This window comes from Paramisgurnus dabryanus, chromosome 9, assembly GCF_030506205.2.
Source record: "Paramisgurnus dabryanus chromosome 9, PD_genome_1.1, whole genome shotgun sequence".
NCBI lineage: Eukaryota > Metazoa > Chordata > Actinopteri > Cypriniformes > Cobitidae > Paramisgurnus > Paramisgurnus dabryanus.
The window spans coordinates 20155923-20169390 of NC_133345.1; the positions used below are offsets into that span (position 1 = coordinate 20155923).

General features: G+C 41.1%; 1 protein-coding gene across 1 annotated transcript in view; it reads left to right on the plus strand.

The window, feature by feature from the left end:
- Positions 1-13457, plus strand: part of sipa1l3 (signal-induced proliferation-associated 1 like 3) — an 89030-nt gene extending 75573 nt beyond the window's left edge. The window contains exons 11-22 of the mRNA XM_065283053.2: positions 1598-1837; positions 1942-2118; positions 6147-6268; positions 6430-6542; positions 6661-7088; positions 7180-7380; positions 7456-7618; positions 7686-7878; positions 7951-8100; positions 8192-8318; positions 8403-8484; positions 12744-13457. Of these exons, the coding sequence (XP_065139125.1) occupies positions 1598-1837; positions 1942-2118; positions 6147-6268; positions 6430-6542; positions 6661-7088; positions 7180-7380; positions 7456-7618; positions 7686-7878; positions 7951-8100; positions 8192-8318; positions 8403-8484; positions 12744-12890 (2143 nt within the window). The 3' untranslated portion in view covers positions 12891-13457. The remainder of the gene's footprint in view (positions 1-1597; positions 1838-1941; positions 2119-6146; positions 6269-6429; positions 6543-6660; positions 7089-7179; positions 7381-7455; positions 7619-7685; positions 7879-7950; positions 8101-8191; positions 8319-8402; positions 8485-12743) is intronic.
- The last annotated feature ends 11 nt before the right edge of the window (positions 13458-13468 follow it).

Below are 13468 nucleotides of genomic sequence, written 5' to 3' on the forward strand. Positions count from 1 at the left end.
CATGTGGTCCTCCGAAGGGAGAGACTGTTGCGCTAGTGTGTAATCCATTCTCTCCTCTCCTTTCCTTCTTGTTTTCCTTTGTCTGTTTTTGGCTTCTGTATCTCAGTCTTGCTTTATCTCTCACCGCCTTCCTCGTGGAGGGAGGATAATAACAGGTAGCAGCATACAATAATGATGATGTATAAAATATATATGACCTACTGTATTGGGGGTCCTGCTAGACTCCAGGCTGGTATTCGATTGTATTATGATGCTATGGTTATTTTGCACTACTGTACTGTACTGTACAAGACTTCATCTGGCATGAATAAGGTGGTTAAAAGTCTAGGCTGGTAACCAAACCCTCACAGCCTTGGGCAAAAGTCTCATTTCTGTAAGGTGCTTGCTGTTACTATCACTATTTATATTAAACTTATTTTGTGTCCTATCCTGCTGTGGATGTGAACAGTGGTGTGTTGAGGAGAGGTGTGCTATTACTTTAAGTGGGTAGACCTGGGATTTCTGCCAGGCATGTAATAAAACAGGTAAAAAAATCTTAGATTTACAATACATGCAGGATAAGAATATCCTATACTTGGGGTAGGCAGCATAGCTTCATGCCCTGAAATAATAACCATTATTGTTTAAAGGATGCTTGGATACTTTACATGACATGTAGACCTATTTGTAATTTGTAGCACTGGCTAAGCTACAACGTACTGAGCTACAGTGTTTTAATGATTTGTTGGCCCCTGGGCAGCGAGTAGATTTAATAAATGTAGGCGAACTGATAAAGCTGCTCTTTCAGAAGAAACTAAAATCAAAGGACAGTTGGACCTTGACTTCAAGTTGAGTCCTTGTGTGAAAGTGCTGACAGCAGAGGGGGCTTCAGACAGAAGGATTCAGTTTCTCATCATCATCAGAAAGCAGAGAGACCCAGAGGGAATCCAGCGCTGATGAGAGGTTTTATTCTGCTGTTTGGCATTAGGTAGGGGTTAGTGAACTGGTCAACAGGGATTTGGGACTAATCCGTCAGTGAACAAGACCCACTGTTCTCACATGATTGCAGAACCGTTTGTTTTTGCTGTCATTGAAAAGCTGTAATCTTTACCACAGGATGAACGGTTATGTTTTATTAAACTTGTGTCAAGCTCTTCCTTAGGGGGTTCCCATTTTGTTCTTGTAGCTATTCTTGATGCACTAGGAATGGGAAGATCGTGGGTTCAGTTCCCAAGAAACATAAATATGTAGTACTGCTGGGTTATTTTTTCAACCCAGGATTGGGTCAAAAAGGGAAGAGAACTGCAGTTGGGTTAAAATAACCCCAAAATGTTCATATTTGACCCAACAATTGGTTAAAACAACTCAGCATTTTGGGTGAAACAACCTTGCATAGGTTAAATTATAGCCCAAGGGGCTAGGCTGAGCCTCGACCCTTTTTGACCAAAAGCTGGGTTGAAAATAAAGTAAATAAATAAATCTTTTTTTTTTTTAAGCAAATCTGTAAATTTCTGTAAGTCTGTCTGAAACACAATTGTCTCTTAAATGCATAAATGAAAATGATAAACTTGTAAAAGCATTTAGATATTTAAATAACATTAATATATTGTGTTTGTAGGGGCTGCACAGAGGAGTTCGAGATGAAGATGATGGAGCAAAAAGGAGAAGCGGAGCCTGTAGCCGCAAGTTATCGCAGTGGGCAGCGGACACCAGTATGGCGTTGGGACAGCCCTCCTGGGACACACAGCTCCACTCAGCGTTGGACCCCAAGCGGAGGCCCACCTGCAGTCCCGAGTCGTACACAGAAAGCACTGGTCCCCATTCCATACAGAGAACCCCAACACATCTCAGCTAAACGGTGAGACATTTCTGCATGGTTTTCAAGAGTCTTAACTTTTGGCAAACATTTTAGGCTCCTTGCTTGTTTTTCTTCTCACTTGCTATTTCCGTCTCCACCCACAGGCCTGTCAGTTACCCAGAGAACCAGTACAGGGTTTCTCCTGTCGGGGCAGACAGAGGGATGGTGTACAGAAACCCATCTGCAAGTTTCTCCAACACAGGCTCTGGCTTCGGCTCCAACGCACTGGGAGTCCCAGGGCTCGGTGGACCCTTTGTTCGCTATAAACCTTCTCCGGACAGGTCGGTGCTAATCACGTCCTGTTGTGGCATCAGTGTATGCTTTCTCTTGCTGACCTGTCTGTTATATTAATTTTTATATGTAAGTTTTTTTTAAATATTGCCTTTGACAGGATTGAGAATTTTTAAGTGTCTTGTGAACAACTTGTAGCTCATTGTTATACTGGGGGGCTACTGAATGCTTTATTCTGATTGGTTGAGATTCCACAGGTATGCATTATTTTTCCACAAACGCACACCTGACCTGTCAAATGTCTTAAGATAACCACAAGAGCAATTTCTGTGGTAACCGTGGTATAAGCAAAGGATAATTGATTACAGGCGGTTAAATTATTCGCAAATAATGCACACCCATGGTTTAACGGCACTACGCTTCGCACCTTGAGTGTGCATTATTTGCTTATAATTCAACCGCCTGTAATCAATTATTCCCTGCATAACCTTGACAGCAGGGCTTAGACATGAATTTTACATTATTTTTTATATACTTTATATATATATATTTTAAAACATTTTAAAGCATGTATAATGAGACTTGCAATAATGCAAAAAATGAACAATATTTGAGATATGTTGACCAGTGTTGTTAAATACTGAATGAATGATTAGGGTTAGGGGGCGTGTCTGAAGTTGAGACAACTCATAGGCTTGCTATGTGTTCTTGTGTTTGTATATGATTGTATACATCTAAAAAGCATAAGTCAAGACATGTACAGACAGTCATAGGCGCACAGCTATGTTGTGTTTGTGCTGGTTGCTGTTTGGCTGCCCAGTTCAACCAGAGAAACTAGTTGTGTAAGTTGTGTCTCTTCGAATGATTAAAAATGAGACGTGTGTCTGTAAATGAGACAATAATAATTTTGGTAAATATCATTTCTTTATTTAAGCCACTTTTTAATACTTTAAAACTTACTTTTAAAAGTTTGATACCATCAAGTTTGATTTTTTTCATTGATTTCATATTGACTTTAATCTTTGGCATGACCTTACCTTACTCAGTCAATATTAAAGATATCAAGGTTATATTTTCACAGTTCTTTACATTATGTAGGATGATTTTCAATGACTTTAGCTGAGTTTTCACAGGCAAGGTCACATTTGATTGCATTCTATTACTATATACTATTTTTAAGATATCACAAGAAGTTTTATCAGGATAATTATTCAGCTTATTGTGCTTCCAAGCCATAGTTATTTAATGACAAAAGAACTGAATCTTTATTTGCAGTTAAGGAGCTGTTGGGGTACCATTAGTCTGTTAGCATTTCACACTGACTGCGTTTATGCTGGTGAATCAGCGAGATGTGCTAATGACTGAGTGCTAATAATAGTCCCACCGGATCGAACCGTACATCACCGCTCAAACCCACAAGTAACAGCACACTTAGGTTGCAACACACTTTGAATTCAGTGTGACCATGCAGTGATTTTTAAGTTCACCAGAGACCAAGCGTGCCGCACAAGCCATGAAAAGTGAAGCCAAAACGTCTTGATTGCCCTCCAGTGACTGGTCCTAGTATAGTTCATAAACCCCACCTCCCCCATGTTATTCAATGGGACTTAAGACCAACTAAACAATTTAATTACACTTCAATTAGCTTTTTTCCGAAGCTGGTTTCTGTCATTTACTGTAGTTTTTATCACGCTTATGTAAAATCAAGTGTTTGTTTTTAAAATAAGTTTGTTTTTAATTTAATGCTATAATGTTGTGTGACATCATAATAGACAGCTGTGATATAGAGACAGAGTGCACCGCGTCATAACCTGAAAACCATGCCCACCAGGGGGAAAAACAATCCAACCGTCTCTATTGACTTTGTATTGCGAGAGGCTGCCTCCTTGTCATTTCTGGCTTATAACAAAAAACAGAATAATGCCTAAAAGCTGCTGTGTGACAATATGTACAGCTAACAAGCCAAAGAACCCAGAAATAAGTTTTTATAAGCTGTCAAGCCGTAAAACCCAGCCTTTAAGGAGAAAAAAGTGGATCGCCGACTACGTTTCCCCCTAGTGGACGCAGTTCTACTAATATGAGTACTATGAAAAGTTGCCTGTTTCCATTTTTGTTTCTTTAAACGCTCGTTTTTGGGGTCGACAGCTTATAAAAACTTATTTACAGATTTAACTTAAAAACAGAATAATACAGAATAATAAAAGCTGCTGTGTGACAAGGTGTACAGCTAACAAGGCAAAAAACCCAGAAATAATAAGCTGTCAACCTCAAAAAACGAGCGTTTAAAGACACAAAAGTGGAAACAGGCAACTTTTCATAGTACTCCTATTAGTAGAACTGCGTCCACTAGGGGGAAATGTAGTCGGCGATCCACTTTTTTTCTCCTTAAAGGCTGGGTTTTACGGCTTGACAACTTATAAAACTTATTTCTGGGTTCTTTGGCTTGTTAGCTGTACATATTGTCACACAGCAGCTTTTAGGCATTATTCTGTTTTTGTTATAAGCCAGAAATGACAAGGAGGCAGCCTCTCGCAATACAAAGTCAATGGAGACGGTTGGATTGTTTTCCCCCCGGTGGGCGTGGTTTTCAAATTTGCATAACTGCGCTCTGTCTCTATGCGCATTCTCCGTGGGCGGGGCCTTGATTTCCGGCTTTACTTCCTGCTCACTACTGCGCATGATTGGTCCAGAAATCGATACTGCGCAAACAAAAGAACCAAGATGTCAGTGCCGTATTGGGACACTGGCGCCTTCACTTTTAACCAGTGTAAGAGAGCAAAGGGGCGTTGTCCATCTTTTTTTACAGTCTATGCCAGAGACCCTTTCATTCAAGGGATAGTTCACCCAAAAATGACAGTTTTGCCAAATGAACACAAAATAAGATATTTTGAATAAATGATGGTAAGCACACATGTGACGGTACCCATTGACTTCCATAGTATTTGTTTTCTTACTATGGAAGTCAGTGGGTTTGTGGTTACTATCAAAATATCTTCTTTTGTGTTCAACAGAAACTCATACAGGTTTAGAACAACATAAGGGTGGGTAAATGATAACAGAATTTACATTTTTGGGTGAACTATACCTTTAATAGTTGTTCATGTTGTCTTCATATTTTTTTTTTTAATTTACAGACTTGCTACAACTAAAATGACATCACCATGCCCCCTTATTTTCCCCTCTCATATATAGAGACCCCTTCTCATTATCATGAAAAAATTTTTGTAGGCAGTTTTTACAGATGAACTGGTTTTCTGAGTGGCATATAAAATGATTGGCTGCACCCCTGCTCCTTTTTATTTGCTGTTTACAGAGCCCAGGTCTGCCACAGAGACAGCTGTGACTTCTCACAGTAGCGATTTTAATTATATCTGTCAAGTTAAAAGAACAATTTAAGCAAAGCATTCCAAAAAAGTCACCTTCGTAGTTTGATCTAGCAGTGTTTCTTGTTCTTTTGCTTATGTCGCTGGTTTGTAAATGCATTATATAAGGGAAGGTGTTCCCTGGCTCTTGTGTTAGTCTGTGTTACCCTTTATTATTTGAGTATTAAGACATACAGTACTGTGCAAAACTCTTAGATTTGTTGTTTTTGCAATTGTATAGTAATCATATATAATTATTTCTCAGGTTCTTAATTAGAATACAACCAGAAAATACAGGAAATGTAGTAAAAGTATAAGTTGAAGTGTCAAGTATTTAGGGTAAACTCCCCTTCTACTTGAGCAATAGCAGGTGACAGCAGGATCTCTAAAACCTAAATAAAATTAAATCCTAATTTCTAATTCTAATTGAATGACTTCAGTCTCCTCAAAAAAGCTTAAGATGTGTTTCGTGCCAAAAGAGGTCAAACTAAATATGGAGAAGACATTTAGTTCTGAAAATTGTTTTGTTTTTAATTTTGTGTACATATTTCCTGTTTTTTCTGTGTGTATCTTAAAAAAGAGTGAAAAATAAATATGGATGGAGATTAACACTTTTTCTAAAACAACAAAGCTTGTGATGGTGGCCTAAGACTATTGCACAATACTGTATATGCAAAACTCTGTTAATAAATATGTACAATATATTGTGTTTTCAGGTTTGGACCTGTCCCTCGATCGGTCCAACAGTTTGACCCACATGTTACTGTCGATGTGTCCAGTGGCGAGTCCTCATCTGGCTTTACAAGCCAAGAGAGCACGATGGAGCGCAACAAGTCAGGTAAACAAACACAAGCACAAAGCATTTGTGGATAAAACAAACGTTTAGAGATGAATGAAACTTAACTGCTGTATCGCTTCAGCACTTTGTAAATTCTGCCCTCTACTGGTTAAACACTGAAGCAAGAAATTTAAACCCTAATGGGGGTTTGTGTTAAACAGAGGCCGTGTGGCATGTCGCTTCCTCATCACGAGGTGTAACGGTGAGCTCAGCTCCGAGAAGACAGACCCGGCAGGACGTTCCAGGGAAAGACTCTCCAAATCGGCACTCTAAGGTTAGAAGTGACCATTTATATGGGTCAAAACATAAAAAATACTTGTAGTATAGGACTGTTGGTAACAGACATAACTCATTGAAATAATATCTTAATTTTCCTGTTCTCTCTTTCTCAGGGTGAAACGCAATACTCCAGTCACTCTAGCAGTAACACTCTCTCCAGCAATGCCTCCAGCAGTCACAGCGATGAGCGCTGGTTTGACGGGATGGGAGGAGGGGTTTCGGGTGCCCTCGGTGACCATTTAGACCCTGATCCCGACCCCATAGGCAAAGGAGGCTCCAGCGACAGTGGCATTGATGCATCTCTCTACACGCCCAGCCCTAGCGCTAAAGGAGCCAAGGCCAGCCGCAGCCACACAGGAACTCCCCACAAACCTCTGCACGGCTCCGCTACATACAGCGGCTTGCAGGAACTGGTGGGTGCAGGGGAGGGCCATCGCAGGGAGTCGTCACCCATCATTCCTGCATCTGCCAGTCAAAGCAAATATCGCACTCGCACGTTTCCCCCTCCAGGATCAAGCAATGCAGACAACTTTAAACCACGGTATGAAGGGTTTATTTTTTAAAACCTTGTTTTTCACATACCAATAGCGTTAATGCAATATCTAACAAAAACATGTTGTGTGTTGGTTTAGGGCCTGCTTTACTCCTCAAGGGTATAAGACCCCTGGTGCGGCTGAAAACCCCCGACCGTTGAGAGCTTTGACTACCACACCCACCTCCAGCTCTGCCCAGCTGTCAAGCTCCGCCCCTAAGTCCTTAAGTAAACACAAACAAAGTGTATGGCACCAGGAGGAGAACAGTTCAGGATCTAGTACCACGACCAATGACAACAAGTAAGTGTTTATGAGAAATGAATGAATGAACTTATACGCTATGCATTGATTTTTAACTAATGTGCGTGGTTCAAGGCAGGTGGACATGAACAGTAAAAACGTTTTTGGACAGCCTCGATTGCGCGCCTCTCTGAGGGACCTCCGCTCACCACGAAGAGCTCACAAGAGCACTATTGAAGACGACTTGAAAAAGCTCATCATCATGGACAACCCCACAGATACGCCGTCACGAGACGCAGTGAGTATTTTATCACACAAGAATGAATTAAAATAAAAAACGAAACTCATTTGTGCTAACTCCACAGTCTCCTCATCGGACTCTGCAACGCACTTTCTCGGATGAGAGTCTGTGTAGTGGCCGGAGAGATGCTAGTTACGCAAGCACACCCCTTTTTGAAGGGCAAGTACCACCCAGTGACTTGCTCTTCACCTGCACGCTGCCCACTCGACGGCACGGACACAACACCAACCACGGACCCCTTATGCCCATAAAGAAAAGTGGGTGTTTTTACTAAGCATAGAAGTTGACGTGTTTTTAAAGTCATCTGATCAAACCGATTTGCCTTTCAGTACCATTGTCAGCCTCAGAGTTGTCTCTGACTGAAGTGAGGGATAAGGTTCCACCTCTCCGAAGGCTTGACCCTGGACTCATGCCCCTTCCTGACACTGCCTGTGGTTTGGAGTGGTCCAGCCTTGTCAATGCAGCCAAGGCTTATGAAGGTGCGTTTTCTAACTCATTGAATGCGTCAGGTACTGTACAATTGCTTGGTACCCAACCAATGACAATCAAGCTTTGTCTTTGTTCGTACAGTGCAAAGAGCCGTTTCTTTATTCTCATTATCTGAGCCTCACACGGGAGGCAATGAGTTGAGGCCAGCCGTCAGCCCTGTGCCTTTCCACACACCGCAGACTCCCCGCACAACCCCTACTTTTACCAGGTATGACACACACGTGTGTGTATACTGCATGTATAGTTGCTTTTTTATTTTTTTTCTGACACCGTTTTATTTTGCGTATTACAGTGAAGAACCTTCAAATGACCTGCCTGGCCGTCTGTACCATCTAGAAGTCATGCTGAAACAGCTAAACACTGATCTGGAAAAAGTGAGTTGTGTTTGGAGGAATCCGACCGGTTCATTCTGATCAATAAAAAGGGGCAGTAAGCATAAGATTACAGGGTAGTTTATATATAAAGTTGACATATTATGCATAATCTAAACTAGAGGTGTCACTATTCTCCAAATCCTCGATTCGATTACATTTAAAATTTTTACTTTTTACGAGACTTTTAACCTGGAGATGCCCGGAGATGCCCTGCCATGTTAACCGTGCTACCAGTGGAAAAATATGGTACACGCACATACCTGATAAAACAAAACTTCTGTCAGATGAACATTTCTGTCAATACTTTGCACCTTAAAAAAAACGCGCTTTTATTACCATCAGATGAGATTGTGACACTATACCCACAATAAGTCATGTTTAAATGCTGTTGTCATAACTCTTAAGCAACTGAAATAAGTTTTTGTGAAATTTAAACAGATCTCAGTTCAGAGAAACCACTGGTCCTGTCAGAGACGCCGCTCTGCTGTGCACGCGTGCATGCTCTGATTGAGTTCAGCTGAAGGCGAGAGGCGCTTGCTGTTTTTTTTTTTGTTTCCCATGTAAAGAGCAGCTCGCGTGATGTCTCCTGCATCTGCCATGCTATCTTTTAACTCTTTCACCGCCAGCGTTTTTTTTAAAGGTTGCCAGCCAGCGCCAGCGTTTTTCATGATTTTCACCAAAGTTTAATGCCTTCCAGAAAATGTTCTTCTTTAAATATATAAACATACAATATACCAAATGAAAGAACAGACCCTCTGCTTTCAAACAAAAAAAAAACGTTTCATCCTACCTTCAGTGGTTCTTTTGTAATCAGCTTTTGAATATGGGTAGGTTTCTGCAAAAACACCACATTTTGAGATAATTCCATTTTTGTGACGGACTTTTCATAGAGATCCCATTCAGAGCGATATATAAAAAAGACACAGACATGCAGCCGCTTGCCATAGGGCAATACTTCCGGGTTTAAAAAGTTGCGGACGGGCGCCACCTGGTGGATAATAGCGGTATTGCGGAAAGACGGAAAATCTCGTCATTTGCGGGGAAGCGTTTTCTCTTAATTGACGAGATATCTCGTCTATGGCGGTGAAAGAGTTAACTGGCTGTAGCTAGCGAAGTTAGAGGAGGTTGACTCGCAGCACACAACGCGTGTTTTTTTCCCGCTTGGCAAGCCGACCGGACGTGACATGGTTATGGACGATTCCGTTTTTTAATTCAAAGTTGTGACTTAATTTCGATCGATTCGAGATTTAAAGCTCACGTAACACATGCTGTTTCTGCATTTCTCATGTTAATCTGGAGTACCTATGGAGTAGTATGCAGAGGTGTGGACTCGAGTCATGTGACTTGGACTCGAGTCAGACTCGAGTCATGAATTTGATGACTTCAGACTCGACTCGACAAAATGTACAAAGACTTGCAACTCGACTTGGACTTGAACATCAATGACTCGTGACTTCACTTGGACTTGCGCCTTATGACTCGAGAAGACTTGCTACTTCACACGAAAACCTGGGGAATTTTTTTTTCACACGGCCGCGCCGCTCTCAGTGTATCTGCATCTGTGAAAAAAATGTGCACAACCTGCATGCAGAGAGCATGCGCGCTGCCTGCACGACAGCCAATCACTGTAGTCCCACGTTGGTTTGGATGTTGGGACCGTACCAGCAGTACAGCTCAGCAGTGGTGTAGTCTACGTGATACGCAGGTACACGCCTTATACCCACTAGGAATTGTCAAGGAATTCCGTATACCCACTAAAAATAGCGCGAGGATGCGTAACAGCATGGTTTTGTGACATTTCAAACTTTTAGTCATAGTGAAGCACTGACCAGCATGCTACACTTGCTACTTTAGCGGGTTGAAATGCATATACATATTAGGCTATATATTTGGTGTGTTTGACTTCCTGCCGACTGCGCGATCCGATCGGCATATGAAATTACTATAGCGGCGCGAAAGTGACTGGGGAGCAGACCGATGTGGCACCACAGGCGAGTGACAGCAAAGTACCGCGAGAGTGATTCCAGTTATCACATGGAGAAATCTGCTTTGAAACGCTCTCGCGGTATACTTTGACATCACCAAGAGGTCTGCTTAGCGCCAAATTAAGTCGAACCTGCAGTGTAGCTGCTCAGGCGACACTGTAAACAAACAATCCATGTGAAGTGAACGAGTGCTGCAACATAAAATCCGGAGAGTTAACAACGCACATGTGAGTAAACAACATTTAAATCATCAGTCCAGTTTATTACATTATCTGGAGGTAAGGCTCCAAAGTCAATAAAATAAGCCCGTGATTATGTCCTGATGGTTTTTAGCTGCCTTCAGCATGTTTGCTTGTGATTCACAGTGTTAAACTTTCCTTCTCTGTGTTCATTGATATATTTACGTTCAAGATGTATATGATCTTAAACTTCTGTTTGATTTGGGTGTCTAATATTAGGCAATATGATAATCTTGTAACAATAATTAAGTAAAAGCCTATTTTCATTTTTTAGACAATGCTTGTATTATATGCAAATAAGCCTTTATATCAAAGACTATGCAAATTAGAGTTAATTCATGGTCATCTTAAATGTGTATTAAATAAAAACATTTACACCATTAAATTACACATGGTAATGTTATCAATAGTTGTCAGATAATAGCTATTGAAAGAGTGGATTTTTTTCTCCTTCAATGCATGTGTTAGCCACGGATTGAAGATTGTAAACAGTTTATTTAATTTTAATTAACAGTTGAGTAGCTTTTGGCCCTGAGTTAGATGTAAGTTAACACTAAACTAGTCTAAAAATCAGTCCAGTTTCCCCAGCTGTAAATGCAAATTGGCTATTAAAGTCTTTTTTTCTCTTATAATAAACTGACATGTTCATACACATTCAGTTTATGTGTTTATGAGACTTTCAGAATGCTCTCAGTTACATGAATATCTATACTGTTTGCATCTGTGAGTGTAGTGGTGCATATGGGGTGTCGCGCTGGGACGAGTGAGCATAAGGGTCAAAGGGAAAACAAAAACCTAGACTACACCACTGCAGCTAAGTCACTACATTGACATGGCAGAAGGACAGTATGCCCTTTTGTTCTGGGCATTGAACAGTAAGACCCCTTCCTTCACTCTTTCAAGTAGCCATCCGAGTCTTGGCAGTGCCTGCTTCTAGTTCTCCAGTGGAGCGAGTTTTCAGCCATGGTGGCATCATTCTGCGTCCCTATTGCGCACAAATGACTGACAGACTTTTGGCCAGTTTGATCTTTTGCGAATGCAATGCAGTATAGGGGCCTCCCTCCACCTGTCCACAGCACGCATTTTATTTCTGTGGTAAGAGGACTTGAAATGACTCGAAAGTAAAATGGTAGGACTTTGGACTCGACTTGAGACTTGTTGGCTTTGACTTGTGACTCGACTCGGGACTTGCCTCGTCTTTGACTCGACTTGACTCGGGACTCGAAAGTAAAGACTTGAGACTTACTTGTGACTTGCATAACAATGACTTTGTCCCACCTCTGGTAGTATGACATTCTTTATATCTCCGAAGAGTCTTTAGTTTAATCAGATTTATAAAAGAAAGATTAGCTTTACAGAATCTTTCCGATAACGTACGAAAAAATTAAGGAGGAGGAGTTACTACCGCAGGAGGAGCGAGTACGAGTCATGCACACTATACAACACTTATAACTTATGATTCACTGCATGTTCGTGACTTCGTGTCATTTATATAATATGCACGCGCCTATTTCCAACATAAGACAGAAGTCTACTTACTGGATAATAAACTATATCCATTGTTTCCATAAGGCTGGCTTTTTTCTCCTTACATCCAAAAACACACTTCATCTTTCGTGCCATTGTTGAGTTTTGAAATTAAACAAAGCTGAGTGGCGTGATAAGCTGTTTGCAAGTTCTAGCGTCTCCCGCTGATTGACGGGTGGGCGGGGTTTTCCGGGGGAAGTGCCCATATAAAGAAGTGATACGTATAGAAAACCCCGGAAACGTCAGTTGGACCTGTAATCAAAAAAATTTTCTGAAACTTGTACAAACCCTGGCGAAGTGCATTCGGCACAGAAATACTCTGTAACACGCCATTCGCAATTGCTTTTTTAACACGTTGCCTACGTTTAGCATGAGGAAACAACTCTATAACTGTGTTAATAAGTCAGAATGCTTGAAATACCATTGAACCACCCCTTTAAAATCAAAATCATTATTTGATGATGTCATTACAGTGATCACAATTCTTTCCTCTCTGTCCTTTGTCTAGGAGAAACAGGACAAACAAACATTGTTAGCAGAGATGGCTAACCTGAGACAGAATAACCAGCGTCTGCAGGAGGAGTCTCTTTCAGCCAGTGAACAGCTCAGAAAATTTAGTCAAATCTTGTCTACTACCTTGCCTGAGAGGAAGTGACCTCCTCGCTCTCTCTTGCTGTGCGATCGGAGTGCTTTTAAGAAGAGAAGATAGAGGAGATCTTGCGTACCTGTGCTTTTCCTAATGTGGTGCGGTCTGTGCCAAAAGCTGTTCAGATTCAGTTTTATTCACCGTGTACATCAAATGTCCCGTTCCCGTTTTGCTTGTGAGCAAAGAAATACCTGCCAGTTCATCCTCTCTCACCACACACACATCAACCTGTGAGCTTTATCAACACACAAATAAGGGAGATTGAGATGAAAACTGGCTTTATGCTGGTCTGCCCGTTGACTTGAGACTTAAAGCTTTAACTGAAAGCCGGTACAGAAGTACAAATGTCTATTTTTAAAAAGACACACGCATAATAAGTCCAACCTTGAAAAGAGCAAGCTTCTCATCAAAAAAATCGAGACTATTTTCACATTGTAGATTTATTTTTGTAATCGAGGAGTCAAGACGACGCTTGAGACGTTAAAATCAGAGAGGCCTATTGCACAGTCAGCTCGACAGCCAAATAACAACATGCATCAGAAAAGCAGAACAACAAACGAAAATCTACACTTGAGCCATGTGTTAAA